At 42.0% G+C, this 24,373-nt stretch overlaps 1 protein-coding gene across 2 annotated transcripts; it reads left to right on the forward strand.

Moving 5' to 3' along the window:
* The first annotated feature begins 215 nt into the window (after nucleotides 1–215).
* LOC106613819 (AN1-type zinc finger protein 5) lies at nucleotides 216–10,568 on the forward strand. 2 transcript variants are annotated; one of them, XM_014216463.2, is made up of 6 exons: nucleotides 216–368; nucleotides 4,654–4,858; nucleotides 5,062–5,176; nucleotides 5,384–5,502; nucleotides 5,689–5,793; nucleotides 8,506–10,568. In XM_014216463.2, exons 2-6 carry the CDS (start codon nucleotides 4,699–4,701, stop codon nucleotides 8,652–8,654), a joined length of 648 nt encoding a protein of 215 aa, XP_014071938.1. In that variant the 5' UTR covers nucleotides 216–368; nucleotides 4,654–4,698; the 3' UTR covers nucleotides 8,655–10,568. The 2 variants fall into 2 exon arrangements, with proteins under 2 accessions (XP_014071938.1, XP_014071939.1); XM_014216464.2 differs by having other exon boundaries at nucleotides 4,654–4,849.
* Nucleotides 10,569–24,373: the final 13,805 nt, after the last annotated feature.

The following is a 24,373-nucleotide window of genomic DNA, read 5'->3' on the forward strand; positions in this document are numbered from 1 at the left end:
TCATTATAGTTCATACTGCCAAGTGAATATTTAGAATTATGTTGTACTTTGCTGTCATTTCTTTATTCCTATAACTCAAACATGTTTCCAAGAACCTGTAACTTATTATAACCCTGTTGTCATTGCTGATATTGACAACAATGTTCAATGTCACAAGACTCATTAACAAGCATTTTGGTTATAGCACGCTTATTTATGTTATTGTATTTGGCAGATGTGAGAAAAATAAGGCTTACAATGACGTCACGGTCGTTGTTTCGAATGTCGGGAGCTAGCGCTCGTTAAGAGGCCGCGCGCACAGAAGGGAACGGTTATTACTACATTCTGGAGAGCAAGGTCGTCGACATCTGCAGCACTTCGTATTTCAGGTACTGTTTTGCTGTCGTAAAAAATTAGAAGGTTTCGTTAATGTAAACCGATTCGATGCATTCTCTGACTAGCTTAGAGCTTCATGATAGCTAGCCAGCTAACGCAACGTTCGTTTTTATCCACTTGATTTAAGCGAAAGTCGTGTTTATATTTGCAAGATAATCCGTCTAATTCATTTCAGACCTTACCCAGGTAAACTAGGACATAAATTACTTCCCTTGTCCTTGTTTTCAATCAGCTAACGTTAGCAGGTCTCTAGGGCAGGCTAAAGTTATTTGTTGGCTGGCGTCGTTATGAGCTGAGAGGAAGGAATTGTTTTGAGCCAAACCCGACCTGGGTTAATGACAGTCAGCTGTAGTTACTAATTTAGCTAGTTAATTTGACCAGCCAGAGCTATTTTTATTATTGTCAGTATATGGCAAGAAGTCTAGCTAGCTTACTAGTTGGCAAGATAATGTAGACATTTTGTTTTCAATTTTGCTTGTCCGAGACCTAGTTATGGACCGCTCAACTCGGGCTATGGAGGAAGTGTTGAGTTTTGATAACTGGTCGCCGGAAGTCACCATCAGTCGATTCTTGTAAAAATGTCAATTCTGAAGACGCTTACCTGTACCTATGTTTGTTCTGTAGAACTGCAGTCCTTCCGCGGTGTGCTGAAATTCATACTTTTAATAAACGTAGCGAATTCAACCACCGACTTTTTTTCTCATTTGTTTTGTTCATACAATGTAAACAGATTCAATTGGCACATTACAGTATGGAACGCCGTTTGGGTGTCAAAGATACACGTCAAATAACAGAATTTGACATGTTAAATAACACCGTTTAATTGTAAAATGTGTTGGACCACAACTTCTGGGGTAGAGGGTTAGCTTTAGCTTGGTACCTAGCTAGCACCAATACAACCAGCCTGAAAACAATGACCAGTAGAAACTGCTGTCATCTTCATTATTCTTAGAAATGATTTAGGAATCCTTGTAAGTATTGTTGTGCACTTATTGAAATTGAACTTCAGTTCATGAAAATGAATAGATAGCCAGCTACTAAACCGTGTTGCCCAAAGCTAACCTTATAAGCAGCCAGTTTGCTTCATGAGGCTCAACCAGACTGGGTTAATGGTTGTGAATGTAGCCACAATAAGGATTAGGCACACTAGTGGAATTTGCGGTTTCGCTTCAAAATAAAAGTACCTCTTTGAAAGTGATGAAGGTTAGAATTGGTGGACTCGTGCCATATTTGGAATACTGTTAAACAAGGTTGGAATGTGAATCAATGAAATTGTATGTCTACTCGGTGACACCCACAGAACACAACTGAAGACTTTACACAAATATAAGAGCTACAACACTAATAGCGACACTGTGAAATCACCTCCCCAGTCAGCCTATTGTGTGTTGACATTCATATTGCACTATACAGCTTTACCTAAGGATTGGATAGCAGTCTACTCAATAACCAGTGTATTCCCCCCCCCAACGTCCTGTTATCAGACTCCAAAACATCCACGCGGTATTGTTTTTCCTCTGGAATAGTGTTCAATACATATAGGTTGACAATAAATGTTGTTTCAGAGTCCCACAATAAGGGCTACGACGCTGATGTTCTCTGGGTGTCACTGAGTAGACTGGTACCCCATGTCATTGATCCACCCTCCATAGGTAAGGCTGTACAGTGAAATAAGTATGGCCCCCAATGCAATTCTACAGTCTAATACATCCAGTGTGATTTCAACAGATTTTTGGCAAATTAACAAATTATTGTGTATTTATTTAATATAATATTTCAACCTCGTTTAGCATGATCTATTCAATTATGGCATAGTTCTATTTGTATTCATTTGCATCACTTTCAATTACACTTATTTTGAAGGCTAACCGCAAAGTCCACTATTGTGGCTAATCCTTATTGTGGCTAGCTTCACATAGATGGGTCTGAACACCATTAAGAACTGTCTTTTACATTAGGGTTATTTTAGATGACACCTAGCTATATAGTTAGCTAGCTAACAATAGCTACTGAAAGAGATTGTCGTTTTTTGGAAAGAACATTGTTTCATCCATGAGCTAGCAAGGTTTTTTTTAAAGTTTTTTTTAATGAACAACACTGTAGGTGCCCGAAACAACTTTACCAGCATCATAGCATATGAATCGTTGTGACATATGAAATACGAGTGGTTGTGTAATATCTACGTAAAAAAATGTATGAACTTGTTAAATTGTGTATTTAGGTCCTGATTGGTCAACAAGCTTATGTGACACGTCAAATAGTGCTAATTGATACGTATCTTTTTTGACACACAGACACAAATGAGGGAGAAGTCGGTTGTATTCGATACAAGATGAATAGGGGTATTGCGATATGTACAGTGCATTCGGAAAGTATTCAGACCCCTTCCCCTTCTCCACATTTTGTTACGTTCCAGCCTTATTCTCAAATTGGTGAAATTAAAATGTTCCTCATCAATCTACACACAATATCCCATAATGACGAAGCGAAAACAGGGTTTTATAATTTTGTGCAAATGTCTTGAATACAAAAACGGAAATACCATATTTACATAAGTATTCAGACCCTTCACTATGGGATTTGATATTGAGCTCAGGTGCATCCTGTTTCCTTTGATCATCCTTGAGCTGTTTCTACAACATGATTGGAATCCACCTGTGGTAAATTCAATTGATTGGATATGATTTGTAAAGGCACACACCTGTCTATATAAGGTTCCACAGTTAACGGTGCATGTCAGAGCAAAAACCAAGCCATGAGGTCGAAGGAATTATCCGTAGAGCACCGAGACAGGATTGTGTCGGGGCACAGATCTGGGGAAGGGTACCAAAACATTTCTGCAGCATTGAAGGTCCCCAAGAACACAGTGGTCTCCATTCTTAAATGGAAGAAGTTTGGAACCACCAGGACTTTTCCTAGGGCTGGCCACCCAGCCAAACTGAGCAATCAGAGGAGAAGGGCCTTGGTCAGGCAGGTGACCAAGAACCCAATGGTCGCTCTGAAAGCTCCAGAGTTCCTCTGTGGAGATGGGAGAACCTTCCAAAAGGACAACCATCTCTGCAACACTCCAGCAATTAGGTCTTTATGGTAGAGTGGCCAGACGGAAGCCACTCCTCAGTAAAAGTCACATAACAGTCCGCTTGGAGCTTGCCAAAAGGCACCTAAAACAAGATTCTCTGGTCTGACGAAACCAAGATTGAACTATTTGTCCTGAATGCCAAGCGTCATGTCTTTGGGAACCATGGCACCATCCCTACAGTGAAGCATGGTGGTGGCAGCATCATGCTGTGGGGATCTTTTTCAGCGGCAGGGACTGGGAGACTAGTCAGGATCAAGTGGAAAGATGAACAGAGCAAAGTACAGAGATCCTTAATGAAAACCAGCTCCAGAGTGCTCAGGACCTCAGGCTGGGGGCGAAGGTTCACCTTCCAACAGGACAACGACCCTAAGCACAAAGCCGGACCAAGCAGGAGTGGCTTCGGGACAAGTCTCAATGACCGTGAGTGGCCTGGACTTGAACCCGATCGAACATCTCTGGAGAGACCTGACAGAACTTGAGAGGATCTGCAGATAAGAATGGGAGAAACTCCCCAAATATAGGCGTGCCAAGCTTGTAGCGTCAGACTCAAGGCTGTAATCGTTGCCAAAGTTGCTTCAACAAAGTACTGAGTAAAGGGTCTGAATACTTTTGTAAATGTGATAGTTCTGGGGGAGAGGGGTTATACATTTGCAAAAAAAAATCTAAAAGCCTGTTTGCTTTGTCATTATGGGGTATTGTGTGTAGATTGAAAAGAAAAACAATTGAATCAATTTTAGAATAAGGCTGTAACGTAACAAAGTGGAAAAAGTTAAAGGTTCTGAATTCTTTCCGAATGCACTGTAGCCACTGGTTTTCCCACTGTCAATGATATCTGACCATTCAAGTGAAGTGAATACGTTGATTTTGTGTTTTGAAAGCTACTGTATGTTATGGGTGTCAAATTCTAAACCTAATTTAACAGAGTAAGTACAGCCTCTGGATTGGGTAGCCTCCCTGCTAGTAACAAGAAACGCTATTTGTATTGTATCTAACAAATTGATCACTCATGACCAATACTGTCAAGATCATCTCTAATAAACTAAACCATTTATCAATCATTCGTACCTACTCCTAGCAGAACCACTAACTCTTAGCAGAACCACTCAAAACTGGTCTCCAAGCTCTTTTAGCCCGTTTGTTAAGAATGTTCATGTAAACAAATGGCCACTAGTTTGACTAACTCTTCAACCTCATTTCAGGAATATCCTGTCCCCCCCCCCTCCCCCCTCCCTTTGTCAGAGAGCATGGCTCAGGAGACCAATCAGACGCAAGTGCCAATGCTTTGCACTATGGGCTGCGGTTTCTATGGTAATCCCCGCACCAACGGCATGTGCTCCGTCTGCTACAAGGAACACCTGCAGAGACAACAGGGTGTGGGCTGTTCCAGCCCCCCAGGTGAGAAAGGTAGGAAGATGGGAGAGGGACACAAAATGGGGGGGGGCTGGAGAAGGAGGTAGCAATCACGACCAAAACCTTGGCATTATAAAGCAATAGTGATTTATCAGTTTGTGAACCACTTTTTTTTTGTTTGTTCATTGAAGCCATCATTCAACATAAGTAAAAGGTCATTCATAGTCACAAACAATAAACATGTGGTTTGTCTACAGGCTCGGTTGCTTCATCGCCAGTGGGGTCCCCGGGAGCAGCTGGTGTGTCGGTGAAGCGCAAGACAGCGGAACCCAGCGCGGAAGGGGACACTCCGCCCAAGGAAAGGACATCCAGGTATGCTGACAGAGAATCAGCTTGTCTCTGCAAACAAACACACAGACTGCTAAATGGAATCCATTCAATTGACAGTAAGCTGTTGCTCAAGAGGCTTTGGTTTATCATTGTGTTTGAGTTCCCTAGTCTTCCTCCTGGGCTGAATATTGGATTATGGTTTCAGTTGATCAACTCATTATTGGTCTGAGTGTGTATGTGTGTCTTTAGTCCCAGCTCCCCCAGCCCAGTAACCCAGCAAATGACAGCCATGAGTATCTCCCAGGATACTGGAGCCACTGACTCAGACCAGGCTAATGGGGAAGAGGAGGGGACATCCAAAAACACAGGTTAGAACAACTGGGGGGGGGAAACTCAATACTTTCTTGGTTTCCAAACTGTTTTCCATGTCTATATCATCAGTAACGTTATATGGCATGCCTCCTGCCTTGTCTTGTAATACATAACTACACTGCAGCAACAGTCTTATATGGGTATCTATCTTTGAAGTTCAGTCAGATGTTGTATTTTAACAGAGCCAGTGGGGGAGGCAGCCCAGACCTTGTCTGATGGTGATCAGACCCCTGACAAAAATAAGAAGAACCGATGCTTCACCTGCCGGAAGAAAGTGGGCCTGACGGGTAAGACTGAAGAGGGTTTTAAGCCAGCTGGACACTACACGTTTTTAGTCTGATCTACAGGCTCCTCATTGGCTCCTGGCACATTTTTCAAATTGGAGTAAAACTTAGAGCTGCAGCTTGTAAAAGTGTAAGCGCATACTTGATTTGCGGTTGATTGCTGTAATAGGCTCCCGTGTACTTGGGCATTCCCAATAATTTAACATGTTGAATATATTCTACCTCAAATCGACCATTGTCGCGAAGTGTGAACAATGCTCAGAGCAGATGTGAGGCATTTCTCACCATCAGCCAATAGCAGCTACTCGGGGCAATAAATTGTTCTCTTCACCTACATTACAAGTTCATCTCTAACCATGTTTCGTCCAACCTTTTTTATACAAGTAAAGTACATGTTGGATAAAAATAATGTTATGACAGCCCTGATGGAAACGTAACATTTTTTGCTGAACTTTGCAAAAGTCAACAAAACAAAATACGCTAGACAAGGTGGGATCTTTTTGTCGGTAAAATGTATTCGGCCAGAAATGCCGGTGGAAACACTTTTATGAGCAATTATTGATATAACCATCATATTGAAGTAAAGGTGGAGTCACGCAATGTCATGTTGTGTGGTCCCCCACTACGACTCACCAGGAAAGCATGCAGTTTATTAGGAGGCTACAAATAAAATAAGTGATGAACTTCACAGGGTGGTGAAAGTGCAAGGTGATGAGCTGGATGTTCCTTTTCAATAAATATCAAGGGTCTTATTCTGATGACATGATCATCGATGCTTGGCTGCCGTTTGACAAATAAAAATCTTGCTCTTTTGTCGATAATAATCTCATGTAGGCTATACGTGCGCTCTAGCCAGTAGCGCACAGATACAACTAGAGTGCACGTGCCAAGACCAGAGAGGGCACGCTATATAATGCACATTTTTGGGGGGAGAAAACCATTAGTAGAAATAAATGTGATGGAAACCCATTTAACTTGTATTTTTTTTATTCGGTACAAGGGAATTTATGTGCACTACGTCATCACTCACAGCCTTTTATCTGCAACAAGTCAATTTGATGGAAATACATCTCTGTTGGGAAAATGCGTGTAGTTTTAATATTTGCATGAAAATCTGTCGCCAATGGGTGTAAACCTAGCTACTCACACACACACACAAGCTAGCTGGTCTCCTGGGTTATGTTACAAGTCTTATTTAAACCTGTTCTTACCTCGAGCTCTGTCTGCAAAATTGACAATCCATATTGGCCTCTTTGCCGTAACCAGTCACTTGCCTAAATTTGCTTCTTTCTTGCTTTTGACTTAGCTTTTTCGGAGCATGACAATCGGTGATGTAGTGTTATTTTTGGGGGGGCGTACCGGAACTCTTAAAAAAAAAATATATATATATATTATTACGTCAATGAAAGTTGATACCGAAATGTAGCCTAAACCTATTGTTTGATATAATTTTAGAATGTACCGTTCAAAAGTTTGGACATACTTACTCATTCCAGGGTTTTTCTTAATATTTACTATTTTCTACATTGTAGAGTAATAGTAAAGACATCAAGTATGAAATAACACATATGGAATCAAGTATCAAAATATATTTTGAGATTCTTCGAAGTAGCCACCCTTTGCCTTGATGACAACTTTGCACACTCTTGGCATTCTCTCAACCAGCTTCATGTGGTAGTCACCGGGAATGCATTTAAATGAACAGTCGTGCCTTGTTAATTTGTGGAATTTATTTCCTTCATGCGTTTGAGCCAATCAGTTGTGTTGAGACATGGAAGGGGTGGTCTACAGAAGATAGCCCTATTTGGTAAAAGACCAAGTAATGGCAAGAACAGCTCAAATAAGCTAAGAGAAATGACAGTCCATCATTACTTTGATACATGAAGTTTAGTCAGTTCGGAACATTTCAATATCTTTCAAAGTTTCTTCATGTGCAGTTGCAAAAACCATGAAGTGCTATGATGAAATTGGCTCTCACGAGGACCGCCACAGCAAAGGAAGACCCAGAGTTACCTCTGCTGCAGAGGATAAGTTCATTAGAGTTAACTGCACCTCAGATTGCAGCCCAAATAAATGCTTAACCGAGAAAAGCAGCCAACAAGTGCTCAGCATATGTGGGAACTCCTTCAAGACTGTTGGAAAAGCATTCTTCATGAAGCGGGTTGAGAGAATGCTAAGAGTGTGCAAAGCTGTCAAGGCAAAGGGTAGCTACTTTGAAGAATCTAAAATAGAAAACATTATTTTGATTTGTTAAAAAATGGTTACTACATGATTCTGTATGTTATTTCATAGTTTTGATGTCTTCACTATTTTACAATGTAGAAAATGGGAAAAAAATTAAGAACCCTTGAATGAGTAGGTGTGTCCAAACCTTTTGATTGGTACTGTATTTCCACACTAAGGTTTGAATAATACTGTGAAAATTGTTATAATGCCCTTTTTAGTGTAAGAGCTGATTGAAAAGACCGCCTGAAGTTTCAGCCTGTTTTGGTGGGAGCGAGTTTTGGCCTTCCATGTTGACATCACTGTGTGGTAAATTAGTTAATAGACCAATAAAGAATTCCAAACCGCTCTACCAGTAACAGCTCATGTTCAGTTTTCCCCTTTCTACTCAAACCACTCCCAGACAGTCCTAGCAAAATACTTGCTTGAGAAATTGCTCTTTGTTAAGAAGCCATTTTAATTTAAAACTTTGTCCATCTCCTCACTCACTAGGCTTCGCTTGTCGCTGTGGTAACCTGTTCTGCGCCGTTCACCGCTACTCTGACAAACATGACTGTCCCTACGACTATCGAGGTGCTGCCGCGGCACGCATACGCAAGGAGAACCCTATCGTGGTGGCTGAGAAGATCCAGAAGTTATGAGGACTGAGTAGAAAAGTCTCTGACGTGCAAATTGTGGAACAATGGCGGCATGGAATATTACCAGATAAAATTGTATCATGGTAGGATAAGGTGGATGGGGTGGCGGAGTCACAACCCCTGCCCAGCCACTTCCTTTATTAACATCTCCCTCTCTCCTAGAGTGACTGCTTGAGTGTGAATGCCTCTGGTGAGATGGTCTGTGTGTGTGTGCAGTAGGGTTTGGTGGGCATTAGAAGTCTACTGTGGGGCGGGAAGACATTTCATTTTTACCCTTTTTATTGTTTCTTAACTTGGGGGGACTTGAGTTAATTTTTATATTACCCCCGTGTGGTGGTTAAAATGAGCCAGAAGTAACATGTTTAAGAGCATGCTACATCTCCGATAAGGACATCAGGAGGTCAAGTTCAGATCATCCTGTGAGTTCCTGTGTTTCAGCAATATCTTTTGAGGGCTTCAGATGAATTTACTCCCAGAGAAAAACCCTTGTTCAGTTTCTGTCAAATGGGCCTTTTTGTTGTAACTTTTCTTTCCCTTCTGACCCTTAGGTGAATAGTTCACAACATGGCAACATTTTTTCAAGAAATGTTCTTTGACTTACTGATATTGGGTGCATGAAAGAGCCTCGATATATGAGTGATTGAGATTGTTTTTATGAGTGTATGACATCAAAAGATCTATATTAATATATTGTTAGCTTGAATTGTGATTGCATTCTATTTTTTTTTTATATATATATAATTTGGTTGGTTTGTACTGGAGGATTGGCAGCATGTCAGAAAATAATTTAATTTGTACTTAACCTTTTCAATTATATTTGAGCATTTCCATCTGATTTATGTAACCATTTGAAAAATACAACTTCTGATGTGTGATGGAGTGGAGTCCTGTTGATATGTTCAGATTAGGACCGTGCAGAAAATTCCATTATTATGGAATCAAAGCACAACAATTAAAGTTTCAACTGCAGAGCATAAGACATTGAATGTGCAAGTTAACTTACTCAGTTTTCTTCAGCATCCGGGTCTTTATAGTTTAGCTTGATCTCTCTCTGCAGGTTGGCTACAGAGAATAAAGCATGTTCTGCCAGTCCAGGCAGAACATAATGTAGTGTTCTCCTTGAATGCCCTCTTCTGTTCCATAAAGCCAACACAGTGAGCCACCTTGTTCCTTAACCACCAGCTGATATGCTGAATGATAACAGAACTGGTTGGCAATTAGTCCAAATATTAGTGTGTGTGTGTAATAATGTTTTCATAACTACCCTAAAAGATCTGCCGTGGCACTGCTTTCTTTTCCTTGTATTTTCTTTCACCCACAGGTACTTCCTGTGTCTTCGAACAGGGGGTGAAATTTAGTTAAAGGGCTAAAATCACCCTGGATGGCATTTATTCTCAACGGTGTAATTCTAGGTTGCTTTCCTGTTCCTCCTGACTGCCCACATTTGGTGAATCAATAGACAGCCAAACACAACCCTTATGTCCAAAGTACTGGTACCGTCTCAATCCTCAGCAAGGGCCTTCGTGTCCCTGTGGTTGTTTTTGAGGATTGGTCACACTAGTTGGTTCCATATAATTAGTATTAGTTTTGCATTTTTAGGTGAATCAAACATTGATTTCCGATTCTTCATGCTTTTGTTTTGTTTCATAACACAGCGAATGTCATTGAGAAAGATTGTGTGGAAAAAAGCAGATACTGAAAAACATCAAGTGTGACACTTGGCAAAACAACGATGCCCTTTTGAGAGAGAGTCTGAACTGAATGAGCTTTCTTATATGAACAGGAAATAATCTGGACTTGACGCCAGGCACCACAGGTTGAAATGACATTTTTTGCATCTACTGATTGAGATTTGTTGGCATTTTTGGTCCATTATTTCTATTTTCACAAAGTAAACCATTTCAAACTTGCTGAAAATGTATAATTTCTTTAGTTTGTCATACTACTGACATCAATTGTTATTCATTTTAACCACTGTAAAATGGACATGCATCATTAATTTCAAAGCCCATTTCATAGAGATTTACAAACTGGACTACATTTAGCAACTTACTTTCAAGAGCTGGTGATTGGGTCTGAATAGACTTTTGGCGTTTGGTAGTCCTAATTCAGTGTATTTGCCTTTTAACTGTCATTTCCCGAAAGTCAGACTCTTCCCACACACCAACACATTTTTCTCAGCTTCAGAAGCATCTGCGTTCACCAAATGTTGTGGTTATCCTTAGATGCATTACATGACCAAAAATATGTGGATATCTGTGACTATCTCATTCCAAAATCATGGGCATTAATATGGAGTTGGTCGTCCCCCCCCCTTTGCTGCTATAACAGCCTCTACTTGTCTGGGAAGACCTTCCACTAGATGTTGGAACATTGCTGCAAGGTCTTGCTTCCATTCAGCCATTAGCGTTAGTGAGGTCGTGCGATTAGGCCTGGCTCGCATTTGGCATTCCAATTCATCCCAAAGGTGTTGGATGGGGTCAGGGCTCTGTGCAGTGAAGTTCTTCCACCCTGATCTTGACAAACCGTTTCTGTATGGACCTCGCTTTATGCACGGGGGCATTGTCATGCTGAAACAGGAAAGGGTCTTCCACAAAATTAGAAGCACAGAATTGTCTAGAATGTAATTGTATGCTGTAGCATTAAGATTTCCCTTCACTGAAACTAAGGGGCCTAGCCTGAAACATGAAAAACAGCCCTAGACAATTATTCTTCATCCACCAACCATTCCTGTTGGCAATATACATTGGGGCAGTTCGTGTTCTCCTGGCATCTGCCAAACCTAGATTTGTCCATCGGACTGCCAGATGGTGAAGCGTGATTCATCACGCCAGAGAGTGCGTTTCCAATGGCGACGAGCTTTACATCACTCCAGCCGACGCTTGGGATTGCCCATGGTGATCTTAGGCTTGTGTGTGGTTGCTCGCCCATGGAAACCCATTTCATGAAGCTCCCGACTAACAGTTGTGCTGAAGTTGCTTCCAGAGGCAATTTAGAATTCAGTACTGAGTTTCGCAACCGAGGACAGATGATTTTTACACGCTTCAGCACTCGGCGGTCCCGTTCTGTGAGCTTGTGTGGCCTACCACTTCACGGCTGAGCAGTTGTTGCTCCTAGACGTTTCCACTTCACAATGACAGCACTTACAGTTGACCAGGGCAGAAATGTGACGAACTGACTTGTTGGAAAGGTGGCATCCTATGACGGCGCCACGTTGAAAGTCACCGAGCTCTTCAGTACGGATTATTCTATTGCCAATGTTTGTCTATGGAGATTGCATGGCATTGTGCTTGATTTTATACACCTGTCTGCAACAGGTGTGGCTGAAATAGCCGAATCGACTAATTTGAAGTGGTGTCCACATACTTTTGTGTAAATATAGTGTATATTCTCCCGACATGCCCAGAGGGAATTGTTTGTGCTGTCTTGAATTCTTTTTTCTAGTTAATAGTTTTAATTTGGAAGAATGTTCCAAAAATACATTTTTAGGTACATGTCTTTATTATTTTACAGATAGAAAGATGGATAAAGTATTTATCCACAATCGGCTCTGGCCAAGACCCACAACTGGAATCTTTAACAAAAATATTTATTCGGACTTCGTCCATTGTCCAGAAAAATGTATGTCTTATGCAAATATGAGCATATTTAATGATATCACCTTTATTTGCATATATATATATATATATATTATTTTTTTTTAACTCAAATGTAATACAAAAGTATTTTGTGTGTCAACATTCAACTGGTAAAAGTTGATTTGTGATATGATTAAGAGAGAAAAAAATCCCTATGGGGATGTGGTGCCTGGTCTGGATTTAGATGGACCTGTGATTGGAGCATTAGCCTGTGTAGTGTTGCCAGTTAAAGAACGTCTTGGTGAAGGACAGGTCTAAAATGGCTCAAAGTCTTGGCATGCAAATACCAAGGTTGGCTGTTGCTGAGCCAAGCCAGGAGCTCAAAGCCCCTGTGGCAAGAGATGCGGCTTCTAGGTTCTCATTTGGAATTTAGGCACTTGGATCTTCAGGTTCCCACTATATAAAGTATCTGAGTGGAGATGGTGTAGTGCCAGTGATACCATGTAAGAAGGGCACCTGAGAAGAGGTATGCGTATGATGGACAAGACTCCCGTCTGAGATAAAAAAAACTACTTTGCTGTAGGTTTTATTCCCTATTGTGATGTTACTGTTTTAAGGGCATGCAGTAAACTGGCTTTAAAGAGGGCAGAGATGTGGTCTCGAGTTTACCTGATGAGTATACCCTGTTTTAGGCCAAGGGAACAGAGTTGGCTTGTCCTTCAGTTTGGCTGATTTGTCTTCTTTGCAATTGTGATGCTTCGCAGGTTGATAGTTCCCTTGAATACTCAAACTACCCCAGCATTTAAAAAAGGTGAGCAGTTTGAATGTTACCAACAGGGTTATCAAGCTATTTTTAGCTCTGGAATTGACCAAACGAAGCCTTCCTTGTGGGGTCCACTGGGTTTATTTTAGGCTTAAAAATATTTATTTTAATTTAACCTTTATTTAACTAGGCAAGCCAGTTAAGAACAAAGCCAGACCCGGATGACACTGGGCTAATTGTGCGCTGCCCTATGGGACTCCCAATCATGGCCGGTTGTGATATAGCCTGGAATGGAACCAGGGTGTCTAGTGACACCTCTAGCACTGGGACGTCTAGTGCCTTAGACGTGCTGCGCCACTCGGGAGCCCCTGTTGGATCGTTGCAATTGTATGTAAATGAATCAACTTAACCAGATCAGAATCGGCGCTTGATGTTACGAAAACATCCACTACAATTTCAGTCTGTTGCACTTTAAAACCTCTACAGGATCGGTGTCCCACCGCAGGACTGTTGGGAAATTTCCTTGTTACTTACAACGTCATGCTCAAGACATAGACATGTCTTATATGGACAGAAAGCTTCAATTCTTGTTAATCTAACTGCACTGTCCAACTTACAGTAGCTATTAGTGAAAAAAGACCATGCTATTATTTGAGGAGAGTGCACAACAAAACTTATCACGGCAACTGATTTGATACATTCACCTCTGAAGGTAAATAATGTACTTAGATTCAGTAATCTTCCTCTGCTTTGTCATCCTGAGGGTCCCAGAGATAAAATATAGCGTGGTTTTGTTTGATCAAATCAATTTTTATATTAAAATGTAGGAACTGATTCTACAGTTTGAACCCTAAAGTGTTTCTATTCAAATGGTATCAAGAATATGCATATCCTTGCTTCCAGTCCTGAGCTACCCAAATCTAACTGCCTGAATGTCATTTCAGGCAAAAATTGGAAAAAAGGCTACGATCCTTTTAACAATGTCATGAAGCTTGTTTGTAGCACAACATAATCATTGTCTGCATTTTGAGATCATTACTACAAAGCTTTTGATCCGTGACGATGAGTGACCAAATCTGGCAATATCTTCTCAATGTGTCACTGCAGAACTGATTAACCATAAATGACAGTGAAGTACTTTACTCATTTCACTGATGTATGAGAAATGATAGCGTGGACAATAATTGAGTTCCAGAATGTTCCAAGTAGTAGATCTGTCCTGCAGGAAATTGCAGAAGTGCAGTGAAGTCCTTTGGCTCACCAGTCACACAGATATATTTTTTGTTTTTAAAATGTAGGACTGTATGGTCTGTAAGAGGAAGTATAAAAAAATAAAATCAGTTTATTTTAAATTGACACTGACTTTTTGTATTTATTTGTACAACTGAGGTTAAGCAGTACAAATCTGGTAAAGCAGAGGCAGCCCTGGAATGCCAAAAGCATTTTTCTCGCATGGGTTCAGACTTTCCTCTCGAAGGGTTAATCCTATAAAAAGTCAAACATTACATCACTACCTTCCAACACCTGCAGTATTCAATGGACAACACTTAATACAGTAAGTAGCCTGTATTAAGTCTGACCGACATGTTCTTAAAAATTGATCTGTGGATACCGTACATCGGAATGGCTTGAATTGGTTCTCACAGAAACAGTATTTTTTTCTGAGCCTGTGTGATGTAGGACGTTAGACCTGAAACCACTTCATGCTGGGATGCCCCTCCAACCATTTAATTCGCTCTTCCGACTGTCCATAAACTCCTGGCTGAACCCTACATCACAGGCAAATCATATGCCTGCAATCCTTATATCGTAGCGCAGCAGTAGAGTGGTTTCATCATGGTAGACATTCAGAGATCGATTTATAGTCATTAACCTAAAATAGATCATATTTTTAAACAAAACACTTTCCGTTTGTCATAGATGAACAGGGTTAATATGAGGGCTCCCGAGTGGCGCAGCGGCCTAAGGCAATACATCTCAGTGCTAGAGGCGTCACTAAAGACACACTGGTGCGAATTCAGGCTGTATCACAACCGGCCAAAATTGGGAGTCCCATAGGGCGGCGCACAATTGGCCCAGCGTTTTGTAAATAAGAATTTGTTCGTAACTGACTTGACTAGTTAAATAAAATCAGATGAAAGGTGAGTTCAGGAAGCCAAGCTAGAGCTCTGTGAGACATTAACAGTGATGGGGGCAGACGTTTTGATCAAGAGAGACCTTTAGAAAATATTCAAATTTTCTTTAACACTAAACATACATATGTATTTTACAGTTAAGGTGAAATATTAGTTATTCATTTTAAAATGTGATTATGCTATATTTAAAAAGCATATGTCACTTCCAACCATTTTCATTGTTTTGTTGGATAAGAAATATAAAATATTTCATTTTTACTGTGTACTTGAGCTTGTGTCCTCAAGTGACTATCCCTCAGAAATGTATAACTATTTTTACCAGAAAGTTGAGATTTTAACCTTTGCATATGCATCATTACTAGTTATTATTTATGGCCCTCATGATAAATAATTGCTTTTTTGGGTTACGTCGATTACATTTAACTGAGACATGGGTTTACACCAATGGTCACCGACTGGTCGATCTCCAAGGCATTCCTAGTCGATCACCAAACTTTTCTGTAAAAAAACCCAATGATAAAGTGTTGCATTCTTATTTTTTGTATTCCTTTCACGCTGTTGGCGGTAGGTGAGGTGCACTTGATTCAGCAGCCCAGAGAGCAAATAATGTGCAGCTGTTGGCCTACAGCTCGCCGCTCAGATCCCCTTTTCTGCAGTGCAAAGTTTCTCTGAGCCATAGATGGTAAAAAGAAACCTTGAATGTCAAAACTTTTAAAACCACGACTAGAGAGAGACTCAACAAATAAAGCAAAAACATTGTTTTTATGAGTACCTTTGTTTGCTCAACACTTTTATAAGCCATAAAATGTGTGTTCTCCCTACGTCCACTCACGCTACAACCAGCACTGCAGCTGCAATGAATGAGTATATCAAATTGTTCCGATAATTTTGCATTATTATTATTATTAGCGACTTGTTCATAAAAGAGAGTTTACTTTGATCTCAGTCTTCTTATGAACAATTCTCTTATGAACAAGTCTTATAAATGGCTATATTCTTTCTAAAGCCCATCAGTGTACACCCAATATGTTCCCCCTGTTGATGATGCTTATTATGCATTATGGTTGAACCAAAAGATTACATGTAACATGGTTCAAGCATTCGTGACATTACCCTGAAGAAGGCACAGTGATGCTGAAACATTGATTTACCCAATAAATTACTAGGAGTTTATACACGGCTCAAAAAAATAAAGGGAACACTTAAACAACACATCCTAGATCTGAATGAAATAAATAATCTTATTAAATACTTTTTTCTTTACATAGTTGAATGTGCTGACAACAAAATCACACAAAAATAATCAATGGAAATCCAATTTATCAACCCATGGAGGTCTGGATTTGGAGTCACTCAAAATTAAAGTGGAAAACCACACTACAGGCTGATCCAACTTTGATGTAATGTCCTTAAAACAAGTCAAAATGAGGCTCAGTAGTGTGTGTGGCCTCCACGTACCTGTATGACCTCCCTACAACGTCTGGGCATGCTCCTGATGAGGTGGTGGATGGTCTCCTGAGGGATCTCCTCCCAGACCTGGACTAAAGCATCCGCCAACTCCTGGACAGTCTGTGGTGCAACGTGGCGTCGGTGGATGGAGCGAGACATGATGTCCCAGATGTGCTCAATTGGATTCAGGTCTGGGGAACAGGCGGGCCAGCCCATAGCATCAATGCCTTCCTCTTGCAGGAACTGCTGACACACTCCAGCCACATGAGGTCTAGCATTGTCTTGCATTAGGAGGAACCCAGGGCCAACCGCACCAGCATATGGTCTCACAAGTGGTCTGAGGATCTCATCTCGGTACCTAATGGCAGTCAGGCTACCTCTGGCGACCACATGGAGGGCTGTGCGGCCCCCCAAAGAAATGCCACCCCACACCATGACTGACCCACCGCCAAACCGGTCATGCTGGAGGATGTTGCAGGCAGCAGAACGTTCTCCATGGCGTCTCCAGACTCTGTCACGTCTGTCACGTGCTCAGTGTGAACCTGCTTTCATCTGTGAAGAGCACAGGGCGCCAGTGGCGAATTTGCCAATCTTGGTGTTCTCTGGCAAATGCCAAACGTCCTGCACGGTGTTGGGCTGTAAGCACAACCCCCACCTGTGGACGTCGGGCCCTCATACCACCCTCATGGAGGCTGTTTCTGACCGTTTGAGCAGAGACATGCACATTTGTGGCCTGCTGGAGGTCATTTTGCAGGGCTCTGGCAGTGCTCCTCCTGCTCCTCCTTGCACAAAGGCGGAGGTAGCAGTCCTGCTGCTGGGTTGTTGCCCTCCTACGGCCTCCTCCACGTCTCCTGATGTACTGGCCTGTCTCCTGGTAGCGCCTCCATGCTCTGGACACTACGCTGACAGACACAGCAAACATTTTTGCCACAGCACGCATTGATGTGCCATCCTGGATGAGCTGCACTACCTGAGCCACTTGTGTGGGTTGTAGACTCCGTCTCATGCTACCACTAGAGTGAAAGCACCGCCAGCATTCAAAAGTGACCAAAACATCAGCCAGGAAGCATAGGAACTGAGAAGTGGTCTGTGGTCTCCACCTGCAGAACCACTCCTTTATTGGGGGTGTCTTGCTAATTGCCTATAATTTCCACCTGTTGTCTATTCCATTTGCACAACAGCATGTGAAATTTATTGTCAATCAGTGTTGCTTCCTAAGTGGACAGTTTGATTTCACAGAAGTGTGATTGACTTGGAGTTACATTGTGTTGTTTAAGTGTTCCCTTTATTTTTTTGAGCAGTATATATAGAGTGTGCAACTTTTTTTTTTATAGCTTATAGTTTAATCGCCATTAGTCAACACCTCTACATAAAATAATTCTCTGGGTGAGCGCCAGCACGTCTTTTTTCAACATATCTGGGTTTAACAGTTTATACACACAGGACATGTCAGAAGTGGTATCTTTCTTTTTTGAGAGGTAAAGTTTAGCAATAACTACTTTCTCTGGCTTGAGAGGAATATGCCATGTTTTTCACGTGTGGGCCTCCCCTCTCTCTACGTACTCACTCTGTCCTGTCTGCTCCCCTCTTCCTTGCTGTCTGAAGTTCTGCTTTCCTGGATCTCCTACATTATTACAGAGATGGCATACTATCAGTGCCGTAGCAATACGGAGTATTCTGAACAGACCAACACACACAGAAGCAATACACACACACTTTGAACAGCAGGCCAATCATTTTTTACCTAGATTGAGCTAACGGTCAAATCTGGGATAATTTATATTCCTTAATGATAAGCAGTTCTCTCAATCTTAAACTTGATTAACATTCAACTGTCTTACCCGCCACATATTTAGTCTCCAATGTTTATTGAAAACATACATTTGCACAATGACCACTTGTATTTGAAACAACATTGTTCATTTTTGGTTAGCTACCTAGTGAATTTTAGCAATAGTGGCATTGACATGAAATCAATCAAAACACCTCAAAACAAGACATGGTATCAATAACATGAAACATGCTGAAATAAGCCATTTATGATTCCCCACATGGCAGTGTCATTCTTGCTAGCAATCTGGCCATCCAGAATCACAACAGGCTGACTTATGCCCCATAGAACAGCGCACATCGTTTTCGTGACATCAGCCAACCATCTATGTTAGCAAGATGCTAAATAATTATTGTAAACACAATCTATTCACTTTAAAAACATGTATTGAACCTTTAACTAAGCAAGTCAGTTAAGAACAAATTATTATTTACAATGACTGCCTACCAAAAGGCAAAAGACCTGCGGGAACGGGGGCTGAGATTAAAAATACAAAAATATATAGGACAAAACACACATCACGATAAGAGAAACAACACAACACTACATAAAGAGAGACATAAGACAACATAGCAAGGCAGCAACACAACATGGTAGCAACATTATTGGGCACAGACAACAGCACAAAGGGCAAGAAGGCAGAGACAATACATCAGGCGAAGCAGCCACAACTATCAGTAAGAGTGTCCATGATTGAGTCTTTGAATGAAGAGATTGAGATAACTGTCCAGTTTGAGTGTTTGTTGCAGGTCGTTCCAGTCACCTGCTGCAGCGAACTGAAAAGACGAGCGACACATGGATGTGTGTGCTTTGGGGACCTTTAACAGAATGTGACTGGCAGAACGGGTGTTGTATGTGGAGGATGAGGGCTGCAGTAGATATCTCAGATAGGGGGGAATGAGGCCTAAGAGGGTTTTATAAATAAGCATTAATCAGTGGGTCTTGCGACGGGTATAAAGATGACCAGTTTACAGAAGAGTATAGAGTGCAGTGATGTGTCCTATAAGGAGCATTTGTGGCAAATCTGATGGCCGAATGGTAAAGCACATCTAGCCGCTCGAGAACACCCTTACTTGCCGATCTATAAATGTCTCCGTAATCTAGCATTGGTAGGATGGTCATCTGAATCAGGCTTAGTTTGGCAGCTGGGGTGAAAGAGTGATTACAATAGAGGAAACCAAGTCTAGATTTAACTTTAGCCTGCAGCTTTGATATGTGCTGAGAGAAGGACAGTGTACCGTCTAGCCATACTCCCAAGTACTTGTATGAGGTGACTACCTCAAGCTCTAAACCCTCAGAGGTAGTAATCACACTTCTGGGGAGAAGAGCATTCTTCTTACCAAACCACATTACCTTTGATTTGGAGATGTTCAGAACAAGGTTAAGGGTAGAGAAAGCTTGTTGGACACTAAGAAAGCTTTGTTGTAGAGCGTTTAATACAGCATCCGGGGAGGGGCCAGCTGAGTATAAGACTATCATCTGCGTATAAATGGACAAGAGAGCATCCTGCTGCCTGAGCTATGTTGTTGATGTAAATTGAGAAGAGCGTGGGGCCTAGGATCAAGCCTTGTGGTACTCCCTTGGTGACAGGCATTGGCTGAGACAGCAGATATTCGGACTTTATACACTGCACTCTTTGAGAGAGGTAGTTAGCAAACCAGGCCAAATTCAAATCAAATGTATTTATATAGCTTTTCTTACATCAGCTGATATCAAAGTGCTGTACAGAAACCCAGCCTAAAACCCCAAACAGCAAGCAATGCAGGTGTAGAAGTACGGGGGCTAGGAAAAACTCCCTAGAAAGGCCATAACCTAGGAAGAACCCTAGAGAGGAACCAGGCTATGAGGGGTGGCCAGTCCTCTTCTGGCTGTGCCGGGTGGAGATTATAACAGAACATGGCCAAGATGTTCAAATGTTCATAAATGACCAGCATGGTCAAATAATAGTAATCACAGTGAACAGGTCAGGGTTCCATAGCCGCAGGCAGAACAGTTGAAACTGGAGCAGCAGCACGGCCAGGTGGACTGGGGACAACAAGGAGTCATCATGCCAGGTAGTCCTGAGGCATGGTCCTAGGGCTCAGGTCCTCCGAGAGAGAGAAAGAGAGAATTAGAGAGAGAGCATACTTAAATTCACACAGGACACCGGATAAGACAGGAGAAATACTCCAGATATAACAGACTGACCCTAGCCCCCCGACACAAACTACTGCAGCATAAATACTGGAGGCTGAGACAGGAGGGGTCAGGAGACACTGTGGCCCCATCTGATGATACCCCCGGACAGGGACAAACAGGCAGGATATAACCCGACCCACTTTGCCAAAGCACAGCCCCCACACCACTAGAGGGATATCTTCAACCACCAACTTACCATCCTGAGACAAGGCCGAGTATAGAGAGACGCAGACTTGGTCTCAACCTTTAAGTCTTTATTGAAGACTCATCTCCGCAAAGATCTCCGCCACGGCACAACCCAAGGGGGGCGCCAACCCAGACAGGAAGACCACGTCAGTGACTCAACCAACTTAAGTGACGCACCCCTCCTAGGGACGGCATGGAAGAGCACCAGTAAGCCAGTGACTCAGCCCCTGTAATAGGATTAGAAGCAGAGAATCCCAGTGGAGAGAGGGGAACCGGCCAGGCAGAGACAGCAAGGGTGGTTCGTTGCTCCAGTGCCTTTCCGTTCACCTTCACACTCCTGGGCCAGACTACACTCAATCATAGGACCTACTGAAGAGATGAGTCTTCAATAAAGACTTAAAGGTTGAGACTGAGTCTGCATCTCTCACATGGGTAGGCAGACAATTCCATAAAAATTGAGCTCTATAGGAGAAAGCCCTGCCTTCACAGACCCCTCAGAGACACCAATATTCCTCAGCCGGCCCACAAGAATGGAATGGTCTACCGTATCAAAAGCTTTGGCCAAGTCAGTAAATAGCAGCACAACATTGCTTAGAATCAAGGGCAATGGTGACATCATTGAGGACCTTGCAGTGACACATCCATAACCTGAGCGAAAACCAGATTGCATACCAGAGAGAATACTACAGACATCAAGAAAGCCAGTCAGTTGATTATTGACAAGTTTTACAACACTTTTGATAAACAGGGCAAAATAGAAATAGACCTATAACAGTTAGGATCAGCTTGATCTCCCCCTTTGAAATAAAGGACAAACCATGTCTGCCTTCCAAGCAATGGGAACCTCCCCAGAAAGGAGAGACCGGCTTGGTGATGATAGGGGCAGCAACCTTAAAGAAGAAATGGTCTTAACCATCTGACCCAGATGGTTTTTTGGGGTTAAGTTTCAGGAGCTCCTTTAGCACCTTGGACTCAGTGACTGCCTGCAGGGAGAACCTTTGCAGCGGGGCAGGGGAAAAAGAGGGAGAAGCGTTGGGGCTAGTCGCATAAGAAGGGGTGGAAGATGAGGAAATGTTGGATGGGCAAGGAGGCATGGTTGAGTCAAATAGGAATCCTGACTTAATTAAGTGGTGATTAAAGAGCTCAGCCATGTACTTCTTGTCAGTAACAACCACATCATCAACAGTAATGGACATGGGCAGCTGTGAGGAGGAGGGTTTATTCTCCAAGTCTTTAACTGTTTTCCAGAACTTCTTGGGGTTAGACCCACAGAAAGAGAACTGCTCCTTAAAGTAACTAACTTTGGTCTTCCGGATAGATTTAGTGCACTTATTTCTCATTTGCCTGAATGAGTGTTTGGAGTCATACCTTGTGGGATTGGTAATAATCTGAGAAAGATTTAGGGAGTCCCATTGCTTTAGGACTTGGTCAGGTGGTTTAAGCATGTCCCAGTTTAGGTCACCTAGCAGGAGAAATTCAGACTTAATGTAAGGGGGGCAGGAGAGAGCTTAGGGCAGGTAGGATACAGACTGGTGCTGATGGAGGACGATAGCACCCAGCAACAGTCAACAAAGAGCTATTTGAAAGTTTAATGCTTAAAACCAGCAAATCAAATTGTTTGGGGACGGACTTGGTGGAGACAACCGAGCACTGAAGGTGATCCTTGGTAAAGATTGCCACTCCCCCACCTTTGGAAGATCTGTCTTGCCAAACAAGGTTATAACCAGAAAGTTTAACATCAGTATTCAGAACACTCTTCCTTAACCACGTCTCAATACTGACCAACACATTTGGATTGGAGCTGTGAACCCACACTTTCAATTGATCCATTTTAGGTAATAAGCTTCTAGTGTTAACATGCAGAAAACCCAGGCTTTTACAAGAGCAGAAATCAGTGAAGCAGATATCAGAGCACAAGTCAGAATTGGGGCTTGCAACAGTAGATGGGCCAGGGTGTACATGCACATTTCCTGATATCATCAACAGTAATACAATCAAGGCACGGCATAGGACAGGAAGAGCTCTGCAGTGCTGATTTATGACATCTGAATGTGCATCAGATGGCAACAAGATCACATTGTACAGCAATTTTATCAGGTAACATGAATACAAAGCAAGAGGTGGTTAGAATAGGATGGGAGGCCAAAAGTCTGTGTAACCAATAGAGAGTCAGAGTCCCAAGTGTGGGAACAAACAGTCTGTCCCACGGTGTGGTAAAGAAAGTTTGTAGTCAACAAAGTATGCAGGAGTCATGAGGCAAATGGCAAAATGCACAAGAAAAAAATCAAATATATAACGACTTGCGGCTAGCCATTGTAAGTTCAGAGTCACTCGCCCCAACAGTGCGTGTGTGCTGGGGGTGAGCGAAAGCTCGAGAGTGTGGTGGGAGTACCTGTACCAGAGAGGGGGAGACAGGGCAGACGGTGAACAGATTGCCAGGTGGAATCCAAGCAGCAGTGCAGCATGCAACGGGAGTAGGGAGATGCTTTTATTTCTGGAAGAAGATTTCTTGTAGAAAATGCCAGTGAATGGTCTTTGAACAGTGGGAGGGGGCTTCAAAGGCTCCTGCCACTTGTTGGACTGCCAGGCTGTGGAAGGTAGCATCCTGCAAATGTCCCTGCCTGAAAAATGCAAGTTTATCTAACTCCAAATCTATAATTTTCTAAAAAACATGTTGAAATATGTGAAAGCTCACATGCATCTGTGTCTCTCTCTCTCCAGTTTGCTATATCTTAATGTGTGGCCATGAACACACATGTTTCCATAGTTGTCAGTCACCCAGCATTGATCCCTCAGCAGCATTTCACACCACACAAAGAGTTAGCAAATACACAGAGGCCAAAGAAAAATATTGCAGTCCAAAGACAATATCTTGCGCTGAGAGCCGTCTCACAGCATCAGTTCCCCAAAAAATTATCCCGAAAAAGAATTATTCTGTGCCAGGAATATTTCAATATGGAATTCTCCTAGAACAGTAGTTTGCTGTTTCCCCATTTGTGTGTGTGAGGTTGAAGAGACAGATTTTGGGCGAGTAACGCCTCTCGCTTCTCCTCTTCCTCCACTCCTGCAAATACAACAACCGTCTGTGTTTGATAAGCTGCATCCCTCGCCCTCTTTCTCAAGGAATTCCGTATGTCCATCTTCTATAAATTAATTTGAGAAAAAAATTAACTCAGCTATCCAGCTTTGGTTTTTCAACAGATAGCTAGCTAATTGAGCTGCCTTTACCAAAAGTAGCTAACGTCATGTTAGCCTTAAGTTAACTAGATAGTTTATTAGTCATTTTTAGCATATTTGGACAGTAATTGATTAGACAATAATTGGTAAGTTAATGATACTTTGTCGGGTGGTGAACAGAGTTCCAGCAGTTGGTTTCAGTGTCCAGATATCTAATCTATAACTGAACTGTCAAAACCCTACTCATAAAATGTGTTAGGTTGTTAATGAAGCAGCACTTCTAATGTTATCTAGACTGGGTAGTCCCTCACATAAGTTAGTTAGCTTATTGTTATCTGTCAGTGCAGCTTTTGAGTCAACATCTTGAAATGTGAATGACTCAAATCTTGCTTACTGTGAGGTCAATAACTCTGAATAACATCCTC

Source organism: Salmo salar, chromosome ssa10 (genome assembly GCF_905237065.1).
Source record: "Salmo salar chromosome ssa10, Ssal_v3.1, whole genome shotgun sequence".
In the NCBI taxonomy this organism is placed as follows: domain Eukaryota; kingdom Metazoa; phylum Chordata; class Actinopteri; order Salmoniformes; family Salmonidae; genus Salmo; species Salmo salar.

Excerpts from the sequence above, each read along its gene's own strand:
- LOC106613819 (XM_014216463.2), top strand. The coding sequence starts at position 4,699 with ATGGCTCAGGAGACCAATCAGACGCAAGTGCCAATGCTTTGCACTATG. Across the intron at positions 5,177-5,383 it reads CCCAAGGAAAGGACATCCAG|TCCCAGCTCCCCCAGCCCAG; the intron begins GTATGCTGACAG and ends GTGTGTCTTTAG. Across the intron at positions 5,794-8,505 it reads GAAGAAAGTGGGCCTGACGG|GCTTCGCTTGTCGCTGTGGT; the intron begins GTAAGACTGAAG and ends CTCACTCACTAG.